The sequence below is a fragment of the Nyctibius grandis genome, chromosome 6 (assembly GCF_013368605.1).
Source record: "Nyctibius grandis isolate bNycGra1 chromosome 6, bNycGra1.pri, whole genome shotgun sequence".
Classification (NCBI taxonomy): domain Eukaryota; kingdom Metazoa; phylum Chordata; class Aves; order Nyctibiiformes; family Nyctibiidae; genus Nyctibius; species Nyctibius grandis.
The window spans coordinates 38,573,336-38,592,777 of record NC_090663.1 but is presented as its reverse complement, the minus strand read 5'-3'; the positions used below and the strand labels follow the sequence as shown (position 1 = coordinate 38,592,777).

Below are 19,442 nucleotides of genomic sequence, written 5' to 3'. Positions count from 1 at the left end.
TTCACTGAATTAAAAGAATTGCAGAAGCTCCAGAAAGCCTCCTATGGCATATTTGAACTCCTCATGTCACATGCAGATAACTTTCTTAAAATATAAGCTAAATTATTTCAGGATCAAATGTCTCACATGTTTGGAGACAGCTTCTCTCTAAGCCCTGTGCTGTAAAAAACACTGTGATTTGTAGCATCTGTGCAGCAGGACCCAGTGTGTAACTGAGAGCAGCATCTCCAGCAGCGCTCTCATCGTTTTGGAGCCTTCATTTCAAGGACAAGCAACACTCAGCATTTGAATATGAAACTCTTCAGATTCAAATGGCTATGGCAGTTTGCAAGTAGCAAATTAGAAGTGCATCCTAGGATTGGATACATTATGGAACCAACAAGGTTTTAAAAGAGGAAGCTTAGTTATAGCTAAGGTAAGGCATTGACTCTGCACGTGGCAGTGTAATCTTCCCTGATTTTACAAGGTACATGGAATTGTCCCCTGGTAATATTTGAATGAGAGATGGTGGAACTGGAAACCTCGGGGTGGAGCATATTTTTTTCCTCAGAGCTGGTTGAGAGATATATTCTCATCATTCCCACCAGTTGGACTAGATGACAGTTGTAGGTCCCTTCCAACTGAACTATTCTATTCTATTCTATTCTATTCTATTCTATTCTATTCTATTCTATTCTATTCTATTCTATTCTATTCTATTCTATTCTATTCTATTCTCATAGAATAGAGAATGAGTCTATTCTCATAGACTGCACGAAATGAATGCCCACTCAGAAATCATTGTGCCTGAGATGTTCTAAAGTGTAGAAGCAGCCAAAAATCCAAGCGTTTGAAAGTCTGATCTTGCAGTGAACAGATACTCACAGACTAATCTTGAAGTTGTTTGAAACAGCAAATTAAAACTGTAAGTCAGGATGTCTCCTCTGTGTTGTTACCTCCACATGAAAAGAGAAGCACATCTTTCCCTCCGATCTTAATGTAAAGGCCGATTTCTGTCATGTTTCTATGACAGTATTATAAACCAGTCTCAGCCTCCCTCTTCCTACCTGGGAGGCAATCCTGAAAATCACCCTACAGCAAAGCTGAGAGTAAAGCCAAACACTCATCCTTGAGAGAGGAAACCCCACGCCGCAGAAGTTCAGTGACGTACCGCAAAGACTCGAGAGCATCACTGATGGCATCCGCAAAGTTTTTGTCTGTTGGGACACTGAAGTACTCGCGGCAATAACTTGGTCTGACTCCAAGGATTTCGACCTCGCAACCTACAAGCAAAAAATGTCGTAAGCTTTGCTGTTTCACCCTGATCACAGACTCCACACCATGGGGTCCAAGTTCAGGTTTGTAAATTCCCTGTGACATTACTTACCTTACACCCTCCCTGCAGGAAACCTTGTGGTTGGGAAGGGAAAATGGAAGAGAGGTTGATTTGACAAGTTCTTGTAGCAAATCGTTGGATCCCTTTATTTCCCTCTCTGAAAGGAAGGTCTCTGTGTGACCTTCCTGCGATAAAACTCTTGACTCCCTCGTGGCAGAGGGTTTCCACCTAAGTCGCTAGCTTGTTTTCATTTTAACTACTGCAGCCACATAGCCTCATTTCCAGGCTTCCAACATAATAGATTTAGATATTGTTGCCTGAAAGTTCAGCAAATACTTTCCAGTTAGACACACTGTTTCTTACGTCGTAATATCCTCTATAAACCGCATTTTATTACGTGATACTGGCACTCCACTATTAAATCTGTTTCCCAGGAGGTCTTATTAAAACAGGATAAACCAATTAACTCTCTTGGTAACTTACAGCCTTCTTTGCAATATACAGTCTGTTTTGTGGCCCAGAAATTTATGGCAACAAATCCTACAGGAGAACATGGCCCTGAACACACAAAAACATGTTTTTGTGGGTTTTTTTGCCCTTTCGCTCTCTGGTTACTATGCTGCTGAATAACATTAATATTTTAAAGTACTGTGCTTTCAGAAACGCTGGATTCATGCAAATTATCTTTTGAGAGCCCCAGGGTCCTCCCATCACAGTTAGGCATCTTCTGGTGTATTCCTGGGGCACGAGGAAAAAAGAAAAAAAAAGAGATCTTTTGCAAAATGGCCTCTGTATACAGCAATGTAGCCAGGTCAAAAAGGCAACTCTAAGCCATAGCCTGAATCTGCCTACATTTGGGTCACTTTGCTTCTCCTTTGGGGTGAAAGGAATAGGCATTAAGGACTGTCATAAGTTGACTTGTTGCTTGCGGGGGGAAGAAGGTTGCACAGGAGGTGTAAGTACAAAGAGGGCACTGGAGCAAGCAGAGCTACTTTCAAGGATGATTTACAGTGGTTTCCTTACTGGGACACTCAGTAAACAGAATTTGTCAGTGCCTTGCATCTCAGCCCACGTGAGCTCACATTGCTGAGGTGCAATACAGGGACACGGGGAAAAGTACACCACTTCCAGGCTGAGTTGGCTGAGAGACTTCTGATTGTGACTTCTCAGGAGTACCATGAAAGGTTAGAAAAACTTAAATATTTAAGTTTAGGAAATTTTTTTAAATCTTCATGGATTTGCAGAAAGCCAGGTAAGTCAGATGGAGGTTACCCTTTCCAAAAGTTAAAGAGCCCTAGCATACATGACAAATTCAGCCTCTTCAACCAGTGGTCCATGGTAGCGGCTCCCAGGCCTCCACATTCTTTGTGTGTTTCAAGGGACCCCATCTATTATGATTTTGTTTGTAAGAATTCATTATTTGCAATAATAAACAGAAAACGTAGTCAACTAATTTACTTTTCTGTAAAAATATACTTACATCAGTTCGAATGTCCATCTAATATTTGTTTTTATAAAAATTGTGGGAGTGCGTGATGGTTCGCACTTTTCATTCTTCCCCTGTTGCCCCAAACTTACATGACTTAATCCTCCCCTTGCTGCATGGAGATACTTTAGTGTTTCTCTCTCCACCGCGAAAGTAATCTGCAACCTGGATGAACAGCCTGCAGATTACTTGACAAGAACTGACTCTACATACTGCCCACAGTAAAACTTCTATACATCTGTACACAGCACCTTCAAGAAATTAGCTTGTGCAACAGAGACAGGTCCCAGGTGCTACCTAATCAAATCATCAAAAAAATGTTGTCCATGAATGACCTGAAGTCATCTCCAAGAAGCAGGAGCCCTTGTTCCCTGCCCTGAGGGTGTGCAGCTTCAGTCTTTTGTACAATGTCCTCGGTGCTACTAGCAGCAAAACTTCAGATGCTAGAGGTGATGCAGTAGTCCTCTGTGGGCTTTGCTAGTATTTCAAGCCTGAACTGGAACTTCAAAGCCAATTTCTCCTCTGACATTGGAGTCTGGGAAAAGATTGGCTCCAAAGCCAGACAAGAAGTTAAGGACATGTTTGGAAACACGTTGGAAATGCCTAGTATTTTAGTTCGAGTGGATGATTGCTCATAGCCAATAGCTAATATGATAATTTAGCCTCTTTTTTCCTCTTCAGATGCTGACATTAGATTATAATTTTCTCAGATACCATTCCTCAGAACTACTCACCAGATAATTATAACTGCAAGCATTAACCTCTTGGGGATCTGGGATATTTTAGTTGCTCAGTTATCTTTGCTATTTCTAGGTTGTCAAGTGACGAGGATGACATAAGAGACTACAGAGGCAGCAACAATTAGAAATCATTTTGGCCACCAAATATTGGTCTTCAAGTGTGCAATTCATTGGCAGTAACACTGAAAATTCAGGCTGCTTAGGTACCGAGAGCTTCCTTTTTCTTTTTTTTTGTTCTAGCTTCTGTGATGAACAGAACTTAAAATTGGATTTTTGATGTTAAGGCTTGTTACATTTCCAAAATACTGGCCACAAAGACCCTATAATATTTAAATTTCATTTTGGTAGAGGCCAGGACAGATGGTAAATTTTCTCATTTAAATATTACGGGAAAGGAAATTCGAAAAGATTTGGAGCCAGACAAAGGGAATGTCAAGTTTTTCTTGGTTAAACTACAAACAGATGAGCCGTATTTACTAAGATGTAATGTTAGACACCTTTCTGCACAGTTTTGTACGACGCTAAACCTTTACTTAAAAACCTGAACTACTGGAGCAGGAATAAGGACTTCTTTCATGGTGATATATAGGCTCCTCTTTATCTATTTGACACGGAGACCTGAACCTCTGGCAGCTTTAAATTGCATTTCTAAACATTGATTTAACAGCTGGACACTTCATGTCATAACAGAAGGTTTTGAAAACTTTCCAGACTAGCTCCACGGCCTGGTAAATGTGTTTAAATGGTGAAAGGTTGGGTTTAGAGTCCTTTTTTACCCCTTTCTCTCATTTCAGTGTTGAGAAAAGTTGTCACTGTACTTCAGATGAAGCAGTTGCATAGGCTGCTGAAAAATGAAGGAGTCTGAGGGTCTGGGGTGACATCACCCACCAGGCTGAGCGTGAGGAACGATATAAAGCTTTGACTTTGATGGTACCGCCAGGATGCTCTCACACTCCTCTGGGCTTCTCCATCCGCTGCAGCGGCAGTGCTTCAGACAGGCAACCTGGGCGTAAGGCTGCGCCTTTCACCCCATGTATGGTGTTAGCTGTTGTGTTTTACTTAGCAAACAGTTAGAGGATACGTGACTTTTTCCCCAGGAATGCCTTGAAGAGCAGAAATTGCCTAATAAATGTCATGAAGAAAGCAGAAAAATGTCCCTACAAGCCAAGTGCTTGCGTGAAGTCACAAGTGGCAGCTGGGACCCCCGGCATGGTGGTATTTTGGCTCCTCCGCTTCTAGAGGCAGGAGAGCTCAGATGAATTTTGCCATGAATTGTCTTTGCCATGCTTATATTGGGCTCACAGATAAGCTGTGATGGATGGGTGTTCACATCTGACAGCCCTCCTGCTCTGTGACCCAGTTCGCTGGGGTCTGGATTTTCTTCGTTTAAGCACTGAATACACATGAGAGAGGAATATAGGCGAGAATATGAAGCAGCAGATTTTAGGCCCAGACTTTTCAAAGCTTGGCACAGGCTCAGAGGAGGAAATGGCAGTGGTGTAAGTTAACCCTGGGAATCAGCTCGCTGGCATTCACAACACATTTCTGCTACATTTGATCGGTCTCGTTTGTCTTCACCGCTGGCTAGAGAGAAAATAGCATCTTCCAGAACAAAGTGTGATGAATTTGGCTGTACGTTGCTGTTCCTATTAACAGTTTCCCAAACTTTTCCTGTTTGGACCTTTATCAGATCCGCAAGATTCATTACTAAGCAGCAGTTTATCCTCAGGCTGGAAAGTTAATCACTAACAGCAGATCATACTCAGTGCAAATGTCTGTGGGACCTTCACCCACCTTGATTATTAAACCCTTATTTTTTCTTTCATTTTGTTTGACATCCCTCCCCAGTCAAATACCTTTCAAAGAATTAAAGCTTTAAAATAGTAAATCTAGAAGAAAAGATTACTTCCTTACTATGGAACTAGAAAACAAAAAATCTTGTGGGGAAAATGTAATAAATAAATACTATTGCATTTGGGGTGACTTCTGTTTACTCCAGTTACACCTGGACTCCCACTGTGGCCCAACTACCCTGTGTTGTAGTTCAGTGGTTCCACATTTGACCCTGCTTCCTGCCCTGTGCCTGCCCCTGTATGGCCAATGTGTCCTTTGAGACCATGAAAACCCTTAAAAATAAGCATGTAATTAAGCATTTGCTGAACTGAGGCACTGATGGCTTTGCCAAAGGTCGTTGGTCACAGATAAATAATTAATGACAGACAGATGTACAACTACTCTACAACTACCTGAAAGGAGGTTGTAGCAAGGCGGATGTCAGTCTCTTTTCCCAAGTGACAAATGACAGGACGAGAGGAAACAGCCTCAAGTTGTGCCAGGGGAGATTTAGATTGGATATTAGGAAAAATTTCTTCACGTAAAGGGTTATCAAGCAGTGGAACAGGCTGCCCAGGGAAGTGGTGGAGTCACCATCCCTGCAGGTATTTAAAAGACATGTAGATGTGGTACTTAGGGACACGGTTTAGTGGTGGATTTGGCAGTGCTAGGTTAATGGTTGGACTTGATGATCTTAAAGGTCCTTTCCAACCAAAACAGTTCTGTGATTCTATGTACACGTCACATTCCACAGCTAAAATACCAGACCTACACAAAAACTCCCACTGTCATCAGTAGGGCACAGATTCCCCCTCTGTGTCATAAGAGAGTCAATGCATATACTTGGCAGTGTAAGCACTGGAAAAAGGGAGGCTCTGCTGTTCTTTGCAGTTTTCCACTGGAAATAGTAGATAGGTAAGTGTGAAGGGTATACATATGTATACACAGATACATACATATACACCTCATATATCTTCTCCCTGGGAGACATTGCTCAAAGGGCAACACGAAGGAGCTAGGTAACGTCCAAAGGCATTTAATGGAAAGTGATACCATTCTTTTGGATTTCAGTAGCCCTCTGTAGACTGCTACATCTATTCAGTACATAATTATACCTATTCAGTGCAGTTACATTAGTAGTTAAAAAATGAATAGTGTATAGAAACAGGTCTTTTTGTAAATCTTTAGAAGAATTTCTACATTCTCGTATAATTTCTATATCCTACTATTTGCATTACTGTTAGGTCCCTTGGGTGATCTCCCATAAGAAGCAGCTTTTTTCTGAGAGCTGATCCAAACCATTATATCTGGTCTGCAATTCCAGTCCCTTGGACTGCCTTTGAGTCCCTAAGCAAATAGTGTCAGCCTCAGATCTCTTCGCTCTTCAGTACTGTAGAAACACTCTGGATGGCTTTTCAATGCTTTTTGTCTTGGTTCACTCTTTCTTCCCTTTCCTGAGAACTGTGGCCTTTTTTCTGGGATGCCATTAGCCACATTGCATGCAGAGTGTGACCAGGCACACGTGCGTTGGGGTGCAGAAGACGAGCTGGCCAGGAGCCCGCGGCGTGAGTCAGCTGCTGCTGCTCTACCCACTGGCACTGGCTGCATTCAGTGCAGCTCTTCTAACATGTGGTCCTCTGGCCTGCAGTTACGCATATGAGGGTATTTGCATACTGATTAGGTAGCAGAGTTAAAAGGTCAAAAAGTTGAGAAGCTGGGTACATTGCAAGGGATTTGGTCTGACTGCACAGCTGGAACATTTATTTCCATGTGGGTCCCTAAATCGACAGCCTAAGGGTATACTCCCGTTTGTTAAAAAAGTCTCGTTATTATACATCCCCCGTGATTTCAGTGGTCCAATACCCAACAAATGAGGAACGGAAAGGCCAAGTCCTTCCAAATGAATGTCTCAGACTCAGAGCAACTGGAACCTCAGCTGAATTACTGATGAAGGAGGACAAGAGTGCTCATTCCAGCTCGCCAAAGGATGCTTTGCTTTCAGCTGGATTTTGCTGCCCCACAAAGTAAATTTTCTTCAGCTCTCAGCTACTAATTTCCAGGTTAAAACCAAACAAGCATTGGGGGAAGATGGAAGCTTTGATCAGTGACATGGTCTTCAGTGTTGCTCCATGAACCATCCATGGAGCAACCATTCAGCACAGCAGAAGCTACAAGTGAGCAAGAATGAGTATTTGGTGGAGAAGGGGATGCTTGGCAAGCCAGAAACCCCCTTGAAGGTAATGTTTGGTGGAAAGCTACCTTCCGTGACATTTCTGTCTTTTCCTGTCTAAGCATATGCAAATTGTCATGGCCTAAAAAAAAGAGAATTAATTTCTGTGAGTGGTTGGTAAAGTATTCATAATTCTTGTCTGTATTTCAGTGTATTAAAGAGACAGCCTACAGTGTATGGAGTGCTTAGATGTAAAGATGCACTGTTAAGATGGTAGCAATTTTTGACATACTAACCTGGCCAGTAGTACATGGAAACATTCTTTTTTTCTTTCATCATTGTGACCCACAAAGGCTCCGATCCGTTCCACCAGAGAGGCAGCAGGCTTTCTTTATTCACACCAATATCAAAAGATACATTTGCCTTTTGGTCCCACATGTAGTTTCCAATCATCTGATGGACCTCACAGTGGCGACCTTCAGGGATGAAGAAAAAAAAGAGCACAATCAGATTGGTGTTCTCCAGCAGAAGGATGCCACCAGCACCACCACTGCTACCACCAGCTCATCCAGCAAATCAGCTGTAAAGCTCAGATTTGAACTCAGGGACCTCTTACCTTGCAACTGCTCATATGATTTTGACTCTGTTGCCTTTTATTGAGGTCCTCCAGGTAGCAGTCTATATCCCCCAATTCAGCCACTTAAAAGTTAGTTGCTGCAGCTTAGGTCAGCCACCTGTGTTCCCTTCACAGTCAACAGAGAAGAAGAGGCACCTCTAGAAAGCAATTCATGCCATCCTAAGATAGGCATCTAAGGTATCTGGGAGGAGTTATCCTCTGGAGGTGCATATTGCTCTCTGTTAATTGCAGAGAAAGATCACGTCATTAGCTTAGCTTGAGACAGCCAACTTCTAGACAGCTGAGGCCAGAAGAAACAAATCCTGCACCCTGTGGCCTGCTCAACATGCCATACCCAGTCCATGCACACAAACCATGGCAGCAGCAGCCGCCTGTGCAGGTGCCACATGTTGGGCTGACATCTGGCTCCTTCTACGGACTCAACATCTGCCAGTTCTGAGGCCATTTTAAGGTACCCGCCAGCGCACAGACCCAGGGGGCTGTGGGAAGCAGTCTGTGAAAGAGAAGGGATAAGAGCACGATCTGGAAACATAGAATAAAGTTTGGGAAACTCGCATTTCCCCTCTCCTTTATCAATAGGGCACATTGTTTTTCCGCAGACAAGTAAAAACTAGGCTAAAACCTTTACATATTACTTTTATTTTCCATTATTTTTTTTTTTTAAATGAACATGCTTTGTTCTTGGTTGTGGGGACAGCAGTCATCTCAGTAGACATTTTCAGCCCTCTTACTGCATCTTGGGGGCCCTTGGGCAGCTTTACATTACAAGAAACTAGAATATAACAGCTGAGAGATGTCTTCCACCTCTTGTCATTGTCAGAAGATACGATACTGTATTTTAAGAGTTAATCTGCAGGTCACTTAACAAAAATGGGAAAATAAATGTTGAAGATTACGTTGTACTGGAAGTTCACAATTTCCATATCTTAAAAAGCAATGACTGATGCATGCGTGAGACACTCTCATCATTAACTGGCGAGTCACGATATTGCAAGGATCCAGATAACAGGCTTTAATTATTGTGAGACTGAGCATGGCGATCAGAACTGAAACGAATTTGGTCGTTTTGAAAAGGCATCATTTTGAGCAGAGGACCCTGTATTCTTTGGGTACATGTGACCTTGAAAGGGATTTTGAACTCTCCTTCCCTACTATGAAGTATTTCAATTATGAAAAACATTTCCTCCTCCCCAGCGGAGAAAAGCAGTCACAATTTGTGGCAGTCACTATTCACCATATTAAGCCACACAGGTTTACTATAGGAAAACTGGTGGATTGGGTGGGTGGTAATATGTCCTCCTTAGGCTGCCAAGTGCTTTCTTCTCTGTAAGCCTAAAAAGAGCGAGAAGGAATCCTCTATAGTGCATCAAAAACACAGCCTTCCTACTTAGACGACAATCCCATCTCTTCAGCTTCTTGAAGTCCACGTACTCCCGAGCATGTATCAACCTGCTAAACCTCAAGCAGGCAACTGGTGCCAGCCTGGGAAACCTGCAGGTCGGTGCTGAAGCTGTTAGGTCACATATTGGTATGATGTATAGTGTAGTCTTCATATAGAAACAATGAGCTCCAGCCATTGCTGATGTGAGCTCCTTATAGGATTTAAGGTCTGCTGTCAGTTTGCCCACCCCTTTAAGAAACAGAACAGAGATTGTTCTTTGTAGCATTGTTGGGAAGTTTAATTAACTGTATGTGCTAATACAGAGGACAGTATTCCTCTGATCACCACATCAGGCAAGTTCTTTCTTCCATGGACTCCAACTCTCTTTTTTATATTGAAAAAGAGCCCTAGAAGACTATAAGGCATCAGTTTTGATTGCAGACATCCCTGGTTCACAGGGCCAGAAAGGAACATCAAATGAGCAGACAGACCAAAAGACGTGACCATTTAATGCTGCCTGGAGCTATTTACTTCTGCTTGCCTGAAACTTGTGTCCCAGAAAGACCCCGGACCTCCTTGGAGGTCCATTACTGCAGCTTTCCTCTGTAATCAAACATTATCTTAGGAGTGACAAAGGTAGAAATGGGGCAAAAAGCCATTTCAGCATACAGATGTCATTAGTTAAACTCACTGCAGTTGCAGTAGAAAGCACCCCTTCCCCAGGCAACAGAGGAAAACAAAGAGGGTATAGTTCCCAGGAATATGATAACTGCTGTATCCTTCTGGAAGAGAGCCAGCAAAAGCATTTGCAAGTCTGCCTGCTGCAGCTTACTTGGACACTACACTTCTTACAGCATTGGCTTTGTCTAAAGCACATTCCCATGTCTCCAGGCACTTTTGTCAGCATTCAAATGAATCTATGCAAAACAAAGATGAAATTAAAAAAAAAAAAAACAAAAAACAACAAAACATGCAGCCACTTGGCAACCCACAACAACAGCAGAGTAATGTTGAGCGCTGTGCACCCTACAGTGACCGTATGTGAGATCTGGAAACCAGAGCATGTGCTCCCATAGCATTTGCTACAGGAATGACCTCTTCGTTCTTTGGTGGTCTTTCACTGACTGCAGAGACAGCACGTAGGCTCACCAGCAGGCACGATATATCATACAGGGATCACCTGCATCTAAATCTACAGGAGAAAATGCTCTTCTGAGTCATTCAATTATCTTTTTTTCATAAGAGAGGCAGTGTGTGGCAGATGCACAGTGCTATACCTGGTGCATCGGACAACAAAACAGAGATAAACTGTCTCTGCACTATGCAAATCAGATTTATCAGAGAACCCGTGGTGTGTATATTAGCCAACGCAGCAAAGGTACCATAATCTGTACCCACACAGTATCCACCTTATGACAAACATAAGTACGTTTACCTAAATGTATTGTACTATGTAATATTATATGCATGACTTGCTGCTACAGTGAGACATTTCCTTCCATGTCCCACCATGACGTCCCCACTCCCCGGGAGTGACAAGAGCCAGGAGGGCAGATGCAAGCACAGGCTGCCGTGGGGCTATATACACTGGGGAAGAGTTAAGTTCCTCCACGCAAACAGCTGCGCACATGTAAGGTGTGCACACTTCGGCACACAGCTGAAGTAAGACATGCAGTTCCCTTTCTCCCCTTCCTTCCCTCCCCACAATGTCTTTTCTCCGCTGTTCCCTTGCTTGAAGAGTCACCTAAATGCTGACGCAGACCTGCTCATTTATCAGCTCCTCACCCCACTTCCAAACCCTCTGGAGACCTGCTGGATGACTTGCCCAGGGAAATGCTCTGTTCATGCTGCCTGCTATGAGGAGGAAGACAGCAGGCCTTTGAAGTCACCAGCACCGTATTCCCACTCCGGAGCAGATATCATGTTATTGCTGTCCCCAAGGACTGCACCCAGCCTACCATGAGCAAAGCACCCTGAAGGGCCCAGCTCTGCCCACTTCGATATATGCCCTGCTCTGCTCTTCTCCTGTTGAGTCCCATCTGCCTTGCTTTGAAAAGAAAGACCTCAGGGAAAAATCAAAACCCGTTTGCTAAACCTTAAGTGGCCTGGAGAAGACCAGGGCTCATGAGAAGTCAGGAGGGAGCTCTGGTCTGGGCAAAGTGGCCCTGCCATGTGCAGGCCCCCAAGTAAAAACAGTACCTGCAAGATGTGTACAGACAATTTGTGGTCCCAGAAGAACTTGCTGGCAAAGTCTTTCCGATTTTTTATGACCTCCAATACCAGACAGATCCAAAGCAGAAACACCTTAGCCTACGTCAGGCGAGACTTCGCAATCCGAGTAGGATCACATCAAAAGGCACAGAAAAATCTCTGCTATACACAGCATTATTTTTTTTCCTGAAGGGGATCCATTTAATTAGAGCATGAAACTCTTAATTCAGTGCTTTCATAATGGGGCCAGGGCTGAGGTGCACAAAAATTGTTTCCAAAGCATCCAGCTTAGGCTTTGGATGCTTGCTTGTGTGGGACGGCAGGTCTTGCAGCCCTGGAGAGCAGGTGCTCAGAGATGCCGGTTGACCTCCTGAACTGAGTGGCAGCGGTGTGCTGAGGGACCGTGCTGGGACCCCTGACCACCCACAGCTGGGTACTGCTTGAGGGCACTGCAGCTCCAAGCACTACAGAGGGCCTGAAGAAAATGATGTGCAAGGCTCCTGCCTGCACCGTCAGAGATGGTACCAGCCTCTGGCAGTTTTCTGTTCATCAGCTGTGACTTCAGCTCTGGGCAAAGACATACCTTGATATGTGAATGTCCACTTACTGCTGCTAATAGTGGGTGGCAGGTATACTGGTTGTGAGGTTGTAGCCAGTAAGAAGGAAAAAACTGTGCTTCAATTTGTAGCATATGAACTTGTGTTAGAGAAAACTTTCTGTTCTCCACTTTGAAAGTGTTTCCATTTTTTTAACTGGTAGAAAGCAAACACAGATTTTTTTACAACATTTTGTGTATGTGTGAAAGAGAAAAATCTTGGCACTTGGCGTTGCAACCTTCCTGCAGGGGGTGAATAAACAAAGCGAGATGAAGAATGTGAAAAAGAAGAACCCTCTCGATTCCCACTCTATCACCAGCCTGTCCTTGCTAGGATAGTACCCCTTCCCTGCCAGTTAATAGTATTACCACTGATGACTTCATGATTTTTTGCTTCCCAACATGCAATTTTAGAAATGGAAAGCTACTGAATCCAAGAAAAAGAGACTATTGATTTAAAAACTGTATGTCATGAACAGAATCTTTTAAATCTTTGCTGCTACTGGTATGTGTGGTGGTTAAAAGAGGAGCAAAAAGAAAAAATCCTATTCCCTTGCCACTCATCATGCTCTTTGTGTCCTGCTGGCTTTTTTCTCAGTTCGGACAGAGTAGTTGAGATAGTTTCAGTTCATATGTACCAATAATAAATTTCCCTGTTTTACTCTTATCCCTCCATTCTTTATGCGTCAGACCATATGCAGGTATTGTTTATGTAGTTAAAAACTTGATTAACTGCCAAACAGAAATTGTCAGCATCCTCTCCTGGGCCAGGCTGGAGTCTGGATACCATTAACCAGGCAGCAGAAAAGAGGTATCCACTAGAGCCATCACCAGAGGGAGTTTCCTCCGGGTACGAAGTGGGTGGAGAGTGGAGATGCTGTGCTGTAAACCAGGAGAATTCTCATAGCAAACAATAAATGTACCAGTACGTGTGCACATCAGCCAGACCCCAGAGACCTCCAGAGGTGGGAGCCCAAAGGACATTTGCTCCCCGAAAATGTGGAATAAACAAGGTGTGGTGTATGTCAAGATTTGCTGTGCTCAGGGGAAAACAGAAGCAGACTGGCTGTTTATCAGACCATAACATCATCCACCAAAGCCCCTCAGCAGTCAAGTATGCTAACACTGACAGTGAGGAGTGGAGGAAGGGTGGTAGAAACACAGAAGAGGGGTGAAACCTTCAGCCTGGCAGAGCAGATCTTGACTGTCACCCATCCCTGCGACCTGCCATGTTGCCCCTCTCCCTCCTGCCATGCAGAGGAGAAGGCGATGGCACATGCAGGGCTCAGCCACAGTGGCTGGGAAAACACCACGCACCATCCCTGTATTTTAGAGAAGCCCCAAACATGCCATCGCTGAGTTACAGCAAGTGTGGGACAGCCCTGCAAAGACCACAGGCCTCATCTTGGGGTTCAGGAGACCTGAAACACAATCTGTTCAACCTCCTCCTCCATCCCACAAACTTCATGGGACCTCGAAGCCTCTCAGCCAAGTATTTAAGCTCAGGTTCTCTCCAAAGAGGGAAACAGAGGCCCCTTGTCGGCTCCTCTCCGAGCAGCTTTCCCCCCAACCCCCCCCACCTCTGTGAGCAGGGACTCCCTCTACCTCCCATGGAGGCCAAGAGAAATACGGCTCTTGGACGCGGGGCCGCACAGCTGACTGGTGGCTGGTGCGCCCTCGTGGAGGACCTGCCAGAAAAGACCTCATTTGTTGTTAGGATCTTGGAAAATAAATCCTCCCTGAGTTTCCAGCTCAGATGTGATACCGTCCGCCCGTGTTTATGCTGGCTGGGGCTGGAAATGTGAGGGGCCCCTGCATGCCCTGAGCTGGGGTGTGGGGGGTCCTCCAGCAACCCCCCCAACACCTGTGTGTTGGCAGATGAGGGAGAACCCAAACTCTTCAGCATGAGCAGCTTTTCTCAAGAGACATGGCACGAAGGGCCCTGAAGCAATAACTCGTGCTTGCAGCGGTTACAGGGAGACCTCAGACTTTCCGTTTAACTTGGCCTGAGAGCTCCCTGCAGAGCCAGGCCAAGGCAGGGAAAGGGAAAGATTAAAAGCTCCCCACAGGATAAAAACCCGAGGTGGCTTGCGGTCTTAATTCCTTTCTTTGCAAAACAAACAGCACATGGTGTGATTAAGTGAGCCTTTTGGGATATAGTTGGACTCCTTCTTCCCTCCCTTGCCAAGCCCACGTTGAGCCTCACAAGGCTCTCTCAAACACACATGTCAGCAGCAACAGCTCCTTTTACCTAATTTGCCATTTTATGCTACACCTTTCAGGTCAACAATTGCAATATCATAACTGGAGCGTGGAGACCTAGGACACCAGGTAGTAGGATTCAGTCTAGCAGCTCTGAAAACAACCCAATCACCCAAGAACCAGTCTTTACACCACTGTGGAAGCTAAAACTGAGAAACATAGCCTGAATGAAGTTGTTAGAGAAAATTGCTTTTCAAAGAGTAGGATTTTAAGCTGGTATATCCTTGGGCTACCTTGCACACCACCAGATTTTTGTAACAAGGCAACTTCTCTGGTTGCATGTCAGTGAGATCCCTTTGCTCCAGCAGTGACATGGTTGTTGTTTGGTGCTTCTTCAAGCAAATAGCAGGTCATGACACCATGCTCTGGCTCACAGGGAGACTGGAGCTTCTCCCCAACCCCTGAATCACTGGATGACTTTACATGAAGAAGCCAAACCATCAGCATTCATCTTGTTTCTATGCTCTCATTTTCTTTCTCATAATTACTTTAGATGTGGAGGAAGGGAAAAAACCTGTAGGCAGGCCCCAGGCTTTGGGTTGAGGCTTTCTGTGTAACTCAGGGAAGCTCCAGCAAATATCTTCTCATAGGTTAACAGCAGCAGCAGATTTAAGTAGGAGGAGGACCCATGGAGAGCTCTGCCATCACCCTGCAGCACTGCATGACTAGGGGCAAGTCACTTCCCTCCCCCGGGCAAGTCACATCCCGCCCCACCACTTCCCTTCCAAAATTTATGTTTTGTTTACCTAGGTTGGGCTCTGCTCCTCGCACTGTGTCTGTGCTTCACCTAGCACCTAGTCTCAGCAAAACGGGGTATGCTTCACCTTAACATACATTCATTAGCTGTTTTTAGGTACATGGCTCTTGGTCATCAGTTACGGTTGCATCTATTTGGTTATAGCTTTGAAAATCTCAGTAAACTTGCTACTTCTCATGAATATTAAATTCAGTTAGGCTGCCCTCTTGAAATCATCAGTAAAGTAAGATATAATGACTAGAAGATCCTGCAGATAATTGGGCAGCTGAGCTACATGCTATTGCTTGCTAGTTGCCTGTTGCAGAGGAAAGTTGCCTTCTGTCAGGGCTGACAGGCGCAGTTTGGCATCTGCAGTGACACGCGGTGGGGCAGACGCTGCTGACCTCCATAACCTCCACCTGCAGGTCTGGGCAGGAGAAGGAGGTGAGTTCACATTTGAGGGGACTGACTTGTCCCAATGGCGATGGTGTCTGAGGAGCAAAGTCTACTGTCCTCCTCCAAAGCCACCAAAATGAGGGATAACTTCCCTCTGTAACAACTAAACCTCTCCGGAGTCATGAAGGTTGCATGGATGTGGGGTGAAGGGCAGTACGAAGAAAGGAGAGGCCTTGCTTACATGAATGCATAAAGGCAAGAGAGAAATACATCCTAACCACAGCGTTCTCATGCACATCCTGTCCTAGACCTGGCAGCCATGTACGCTCCTGAATAGACGTGGGGACACAAGACTTTGTGAATGAGCAGAGAAAGAAGGGATGGGAGTGTTTATCCAAAAAAGTGGTAGGATATAATGAACAAGTCAGGAGTGGGAATGTGCAGGTGGCGTCAGAAATTTCTTAAGCTGATTTAGCTGAAAAAAACCAATATACTATGAAACCACATTCACAAATGCTAAAACATGGCAATTTGGAGGTTAAAATGTGAGTTTCTTAACAGCTCATGATGCAGCAGTGTAGGACAAGACATGAAGAATAGCTTGTCCTAGTAGTCCTGATTTCCCACAAGAAACTGTGGCAACGTTAAAGTCCCAATCATCCCAGTTGCAAACAGAAGTAAAACCAATTACAGTCATGTCCCCCCCGCAGAGGAGATACATGACTGGTGCGATGCGATGTAAGCTTTTTTGCATGATGGGAAGATGGAAACTTGCCAGTCCCTAAGCAGGTCACTAAGGCACGATGCTCATGTCACCCTGCCATGCTTTTTTTTTCAAAAGTTGTCCCAGCTTTGCGAATTGAATGTGCACAGACTGAACACAGCTAACGCTACCTCTGCCATGTGCCCCACGCTCCTAACCCCACCATCACCTAAAACGTGACATCTCCTTTCTGTGGAGACTGCACCGTGGTGCTGGGTGTAAGAACAGTGCAGCCATGGGATTTACCCTGCTGTCATGCCAGGACACAGTCACGACGTTCACTAACACCCTGAGGGGTCAAATGCAGTCTTGAATCTTCCTTTGGGCATGTTCATCACCTAAACTTGGTCCTCAGTTGGTTCCTGACCTCTTTAACACTGCTGTGACTCATGTGTTATGAAGGTGAATTTTTATTTGCAGTTAAGTTGTGTTTGCATGGAGATCCTCATCATGAAGGCCAGGAGACTTGCAAGAAAAGTTGAGTTTGGTCTCATAGATTGCCTCATTGCTTCAAGCTGGGGTATAGAAACTCTGGTACTCTAAAAATGGGAAAAGTCTAGCAGTGGTGTTTCATCATCTAAAACAAAACTCCTTCTTTGTGAGTACAAAACAGGATGTTTTCAAAACTCCTCCAAAGGCTGATTACAGACTTCATTCGATGCGTACGCACTTAATAGGAGTGATGATTAAACGTGGTAAGGAGAGAATGCAGTCGCTTTCCCTGTTGTCTTTAACAAAGCTTTTACACATGAAGAGTTAAGCTGGTTTGCCTATGTACACCTAAAGAACAAGGTCCACAGTGGAGTGACACCTCTGTTTTCAGTTGTGACATTTGCTTTGCATACATGTATTTGCACCGAGTAATGAAAAAAACCTGTGACGGTTTTGTACTCTTTTCTGTTCAGACATGAGCAAGAGAAAGGCATTCCTCTCCCAAGAAAAGGAGGAAGGGGTTAAGCAGTTTCAAAACAAGCTGGGCACGACTCATGTCAGATTTTTGCCTTACAATGGCATCTATTTGGTTTCCCAGCAAGCAGTATATGGACCGCTGGGCACTGTATTGTTCCGAGAACAGCAGAAGAAGATACCACATATCTTCGGAGAGGACAGATTTTCTCACTCCTCTTTAGCTGGAAGGTCTTTGTTAAATAACTCCGGAGAATAATCCAATCAGAAACTCCAGAAAAACTTCTCTGTGGTTTTTTTTTTTTTTACTTAAATATTGTTTCCAGTGTGTCTTTCTCTGATGTGAGGGGCTCAGCTGTACACTGTGCACCTTCCTAGTGTCACTGTAATCATGTGTTGCTCTGCTTAGATTAAAAGGAAATCAGCATCATGAAAATTATGACCAGTCTCACAGTTTTCTGAAAGCCTCTCCTGGGCACTCAGAAAAAGGGAAAGTGTAGGGGAGCAAAAGCAAAAATCCTCAATGTCTTTCTATTTGGCTATTTCAGATTATCTTACAGAGATAAGGACTCGGAGCAACAGGGACCTGTGAAAGCAGAAAGCCTGTTAAGTTTAAAAAGATATTTAATGCTGAACTTGCCAAAACAGACCTGCTAGCTGAAAATAGCTGCTTCTCCTAGCTACCCCCAGTTTACACACCCTTTTTGTTAGCTGGAAAGTCTTTGAGCAGGCTCCATGTTAATTTTCCGTGCATTTCCCACTTGTTTTTATGTTCTATACGCAGCAGCCCCCATGAGTGCTCCCACCGGGGAGCCCTGGACAGCTGTGATGCTGGTGGCAGCAGGTAGGGACCTGGCAGCACTGCGCAAGAGCAAAGGAGAACTTCAAAAATCAGCTCCAAGCAGCATTTCCAAGTTCAGAGCAGGTTTTAGACAAGCGACACTGAGCTGTAATGACTCAGTGCTTTTAAACTCCCAGCTAAAAACATGACCTGTGTTATTTTTACGGCGTCTTTAGAGGAAAAAGTCACGGGGAGCTGCCCTCCACTTCAGCACGGGGAGCTGGCAGCTCCGAGGAGCATCTAGCAAATGCAGGTACTCACCCGTCATCAGTGTGTAGTAATTCGGGTAGGAGAGGCTGGGGAAGTCTGGGGTCATGTAATCCACCTTCACCCCCATGTTCACAATGTCCCGAAAGCCCGGCAGACCCTCCAGCTCGCTGTCATCGATGTAGTCGAAGCGAAAGCCATCGAGCAGGAACAGCAGGAGCTTGCGGTGGGCCAAGGGGGCAGCGGGGAGCGGCAGGAGGGAGGCGGCGAGGATGGCAGCGAGGAGGCTGCGGCTCCCCATGGCGGGCAGCACTGCCAGGGCCCGGCCGGGCAGCAGCGAGAGATCCGCGGCGGCTTCGGGGCCAGACCTGGCACTGCTGTCCTCCCTCCGGCTTCCACCGCCCGCGTTAAAGCTACAGCACGGCCCCGCGGGCGTGGGAGGTCACAGGTTAATTGCAAGCAGATGATTAACTTCCATCGCGCCAGCAAGCCGGGGAAGAGCTCGGTGTCTCTCTCTTACAGAAAAAAATGCTTCGTAGGGATGAGGGAAACACGGCGTGAAAGTAACCGCAGCCTGTCAGGGCGCTCCAGACCCGCGAGAAGGAGGGTGGGCGAGGGAAGGCTGACTGCTGGCCCTGGGCGAGGGGCAGCGCAGCGCCCGGCCACGCTTCCGCCGCTGCCCGCTGGGAGCAGAGCCCGCTTGGCCGGAGCAGAGCCCACTCATGGGGAGCAGAGCCTGCTCGGCCGGAGCAGAGCCCACTCGCTGGCCAAGCCAGCTCCCCATCGGGGCTGCGGCTCACCGGGCTCTCACGGAGAGGGGCTGCTTTCTTTAAAAGAGAGCGTTACGTCTCCAGCCACGCAAACGTGCACTTTGTTCTTATCTTTCTGGCAGTGGCTTGTGATAGAAACTTAGACTGAGATTAAGGCAAAGCATGTCCCCAGCTCAGGAGGTGGGGTACACGA

At 45.3% G+C, this 19,442-nt stretch overlaps 1 protein-coding gene across 1 annotated transcript in view; it reads right to left on the bottom strand.

The window, feature by feature from the left end:
• The window catches only part of ENPP6 (ectonucleotide pyrophosphatase/phosphodiesterase 6), a 35,122-nt gene extending 16,300 nt beyond the window's left edge, over window positions 1–18,822 (bottom strand). The window contains exons 1-3 of the mRNA XM_068403139.1: window positions 18,534–18,822; window positions 7,841–8,020; window positions 1,151–1,262 (exon numbers count right to left, since the gene is read on the bottom strand). Coding sequence (XP_068259240.1) covers window positions 1,151–1,262; window positions 7,841–8,020; window positions 18,534–18,780 — 539 coding nt within the window. The 5' untranslated portion in view covers window positions 18,781–18,822. The remainder of the gene's footprint in view (window positions 1–1,150; window positions 1,263–7,840; window positions 8,021–18,533) is intronic.
• Window positions 18,823–19,442: the final 620 nt, after the last annotated feature.